This window comes from Chondrus crispus, genomic scaffold (assembly GCF_000350225.1).
Source record: "Chondrus crispus Stackhouse genomic scaffold, scaffold_164, whole genome shotgun sequence".
NCBI classification, from domain to species: Eukaryota; Rhodophyta; class Florideophyceae; order Gigartinales; family Gigartinaceae; genus Chondrus; species Chondrus crispus.
In genome coordinates, this window is record NW_005179032.1 from 189980 (window position 1) to 193932 (window position 3953).

Consider the following 3953-nt stretch of genomic DNA (forward strand, 5'->3'; position numbering starts at 1 on the left):
TCTTCCACAAACGAGCAATTCCACACGACTTACGTCTCACCACTCGAGTTACTTTTCCGGCTTGCGCGGCGCGGCGTGTAACAAGCACACCCTGCAAACCTCCCTTTTGCGCCCATGTATTCGCCTACACCAGCTATCCAAGCTTGATCCCTCCGCCACTGCAAACACAATCAACCCTTAATACCGTGCTCTCTATCTTGCCTTCCGCAGCGCGTTTCGTCTAACTCTATTATTGCCCTCGCTACATGCATCATGTCGGACTACAAATACCCCTGCAGCATCTCCAGGTCCCCCTGGAGATGCTGCGGGGGTTATTTCCCTACCCAAGCCGATGCCACCCATGCGTCGCACATGAACAGCGCGAAAGAGGCCGTCTCGTTTCGGATCGGCGTCTTTCCAAAGCGCTGTATATGATCGCGAACGCGCCCTGGACACCTTTGAACATGTCCTCAACGTCAACCCCACCCACATTGGCGCCATGACACCGGCGGGCGCCGTCCTCGCGAAGAAGGAATGCTACCCGCAAGCTCCTCAAGCACCAAGCCCCGGGCGATCTAGACACTATGGTGCGTCCACCCCCCGTTGCACCCCCGCTAGCTCTACCCCAGTCTCAAATCTCACACCAATTTCCTCCCCCCACCCGCCCACCAGGAGCCGCTCCCTCTCTCCGAAGCCGTACTGCGCGACGCCGTGGCTGACCGCGCCTCCACAGCTGCCGCAGCCAAGTAGCTGCTATCCACCACCTCACCGCAAAACGCACCGCCCGCCGCAAAACATCGCTCATCGCTACATCGTCCCGATCGCCGCCTGGACTTCGGCCTCCACGCTCGCCACCTCTCCGCGCACCTCGCCAACCAACAGCTCGCACTCTTCCAAACCCTACGCTCGCGCGCGTTGCATGCAAGTCAAGTATCTCACCAAGTGAGTTACGCGCCCGCATTCCACGCCGCAAACCACAGCCTCGCCGCGCACCCAACTCACAGTCGGCAGCCCCGCGAACCGCTGCCGCGTTCGCTCGACCTGCGAAAGCCGCTCCTCGCCCTCTATGAGCCTTCTCCCCATCTCCGCCACTTTCTCGTGCCTGCAGCCCTCCTGCACGCCTTCGCGCCGGAATGGTAAGTCCATGGCTTTTATCAGTATGAGTCTCGGCGTTCTGCGAACAGCAGTGTGTGCGGTATTGCGGTCGCGGCAAGTTAATAGCATTTGTATGTAACTGTGAATCGCGTGGGGGTGCGTGTTGACAATAGAGGAGATGCACGGTGACGATGGAAGAGATGTACTGTGAAAAGTGCGCCGTGCACGCTCGGCGATGCCGCCGTCTTCCATGTGCTGCTTCCTCCGCGCGCCGCGGACGGGGAGCTTGCGCAGCATTGCGCGGCGCGTCTCTTTGCGCCCGAGCTTGCCGCGGTGCTCGTCGGAGTGCCGCCGCATGTCTTCGAGCGCCCCGCGCGATGCCGGCGGCGGGCCGCGCCATCGCCTGTTGGGCGGCAGCGTCGCCTTGCGCGAGAGCGCCGACGTGTCCCGCACCCCGCTCGCCGACGCCCTCACATCCCCGACCCGCCTCAGATGTGCCATTCGTCTATCCCGTCCTCTACCCGCACCCCCGGTCAACATATCGACACCCCCGCCACCGCCTCCGCCATCATCGGCCGATGCGCTAGACCCATCCACAACAGCCCATGTCGTCAAACCAGGGAATGATGCCTATTGCGGGTGGGGTCCCGATCGAACTCAATGTCTACGATCTTCAGCACCCCGACAACCCGGACGCCGTGCCCGCCATTAACTTTTATCTATACGGCGTCGGCTTGGGGCTTTATCACTCGGGCGTCTCCATTTACGGCACTGACCATTGCTACGGCGGTCACGCCGATGACGACACAGGCGTCTTTGAAGTCGTCCCGCCGAAGGCCCCCGATGCGAAGTTTAGGCAGACAGTCTTTGTAGGGAGGACCAGTCTTGACCCGCAGCAGGTGTCAGAGCTTGTCAAGGCCATGGCCCACGTGTGGAGTGGCAACTCATGTAACGTATTAACGCGGTAAGTTCTGACTTCTTTCCGAAGCAAGCATACATTTTTATCTCCTTTCGCAGAAGCCTGACCCCTTCGTCGTCCTCCAATATAGGAGGAACAGCTGGAGCTGACTTCGTTTCGCATTGTATAGTTATTAGGGCCGCTGTGGTAGCTCGCTAGGAGGTGGCGATTATGAGCAAGTTGCTTCAGGTCGCGCGCGCCCGAGCTCCCTTGTCTCGCCCACCTGGCGCTCGCCACCGGCCTCTCCCCCTCGCGGCCGGTTCGCGCGCGCCACGCCGCGCCGCGGCCCGCCGGGCCCGTTCAAGCTATACTTGCGCACTTCGTACTCGAGGACCTTGAAAATTTGGTTGGCACCCGACGTCGCAAACTCCAAAGCGCGTTCAAACGACTCGCCATCCGGGAGCTTGCTATCCAACTGACACGAAGCAATCTTAGCAGAGTGACTCAAGACGGCGAGCGTGAGCTCCGGGCGATCCGAGGCGCTCTCCAACGAGCTAGGATCAACGACAAAGGTGTCGTCCACAAAGCCCACACCACAAGCGACGACGAAATCCGACATGGCGACGCCGACATTAACCAGTGCCAAACTGGCGGCATTGACAGTGGCGACGAGCGCGCCGCCGTCGTTCTGGAGGACCTGTAAATAGATGTCGATCTGGCTCTTGGGGTACGGGGCGGTCAGGATGACGCCCTCGAAGGCCTTCTGCATGACGAGGGCGGCGGCGGTGCTCTTGCCGTCGCCCTTCCAGGTACTGCGGTAGACGGGGGAGGCGAACATGGCGGTGGAGACCTCGCACTTGACGACGGCGCGGTCGTGCTGGACGTTTGCGCGCGAGTGGGGCTCGCGGGGCCGTACAAGGCGGCGAGGACGCGCGTGTTGCTTTGCTCGTAGTAGCACGGGACAGCGCGCCCAGCGAGCACCGGATCTTGCGCCCCTCGGTCGGGCGCCGGCCGTCGATGCGAAGGCCGTCCAGGGAAATGTATTCTAGGCGGCCCGCGCCTCCGCCGCGGTTGCGGGAGCGCTTCGTTGCGGGTGGCATGGCGGGTGAGAGTGGGGGTGGTGGACTCGTGCGCTCGGCAATTGTACAGGCGCGAAGGTGTGGCAATGGTGGAACAGCGCAGAGGTATAATTCGGTGGGTTCAAAGAGGCGAGGCGCACACTCTGACAGATTAGATTTACGCGTTGGATGTGGATAGACTTCGGCGAGCCGATTTTCCAGTGAAAATAAAGCAGGGGGGAGGACGGCAAGGAGGCAGGCAGTGGGCCAAGACGGTAGGGGAAGAAGGGTTTGCCATGCAGAACATGTGATACCGAAGAATGGGCGGTCGGCATGGGACAAGCGGGTACGACTTGGTCCGGGGGAGGGGGGACAGGATTGGGGGGTTTTGGTACTCCAGTTGATACAGGGGGCGGCAGTGAGTGTGCGGCACGCAAGCTCCAGAGTTGGTTGGGAGGCGGGAAAATCATCTAAAACTGCGCCACTGCCTCGTTCCGCACCGCCCATTCCAGGAGAGTTGCAAGTTTTTTGTTTTTTTGATTTCCAATGGGGACAGAGCCCATTACGTACTGTACCTACAAAAACCCTAATTTCTACCCAATCACGCTCCGACACATACCTTCGGGCAGTCCCCGCCCCTCAGTCCCCCCGCAAGCCCGCCCGCACCACAATCCGGCAACGGCTTTTCCCACTCCCCAATCTCCTCCCCGCCCAGAGCGACGTGCGACGGGTTTCGCAAGAGGCCCCCCGTCCATCGTACGCACCACAGCCCATTTAAGCCACACAACCACTCTCACGCACAGCAACACGCTCAGCGCCCGACCTGCCCCTTCCTGCCAGCGGCCCACGCGGGCTGCTGGCACGCCCGCATCGCGTCGTGGTAGCAGAACATTGCGTGCCGGAATTGCCTGCTCCTCTAGAGG

At 61.2% G+C, this 3953-nt stretch overlaps 1 protein-coding gene across 1 annotated transcript; it reads right to left on the reverse strand.

Annotated features, from left to right (window-relative positions):
- Window positions 1-2204: 2204 nt before the first annotated feature.
- CHC_T00008945001 (exosome component 4-like Rrp41-like) lies at window positions 2205-2810 on the reverse strand (the record flags this gene model as incomplete). Its single annotated transcript, XM_005714024.1, has 1 exon — window positions 2205-2810. A coding segment is annotated over exon 1 (606 nt), but the record flags the coding sequence as incomplete, so codon positions are not given.
- Between the last annotated feature and the right edge of the window lie 1143 nt (window positions 2811-3953).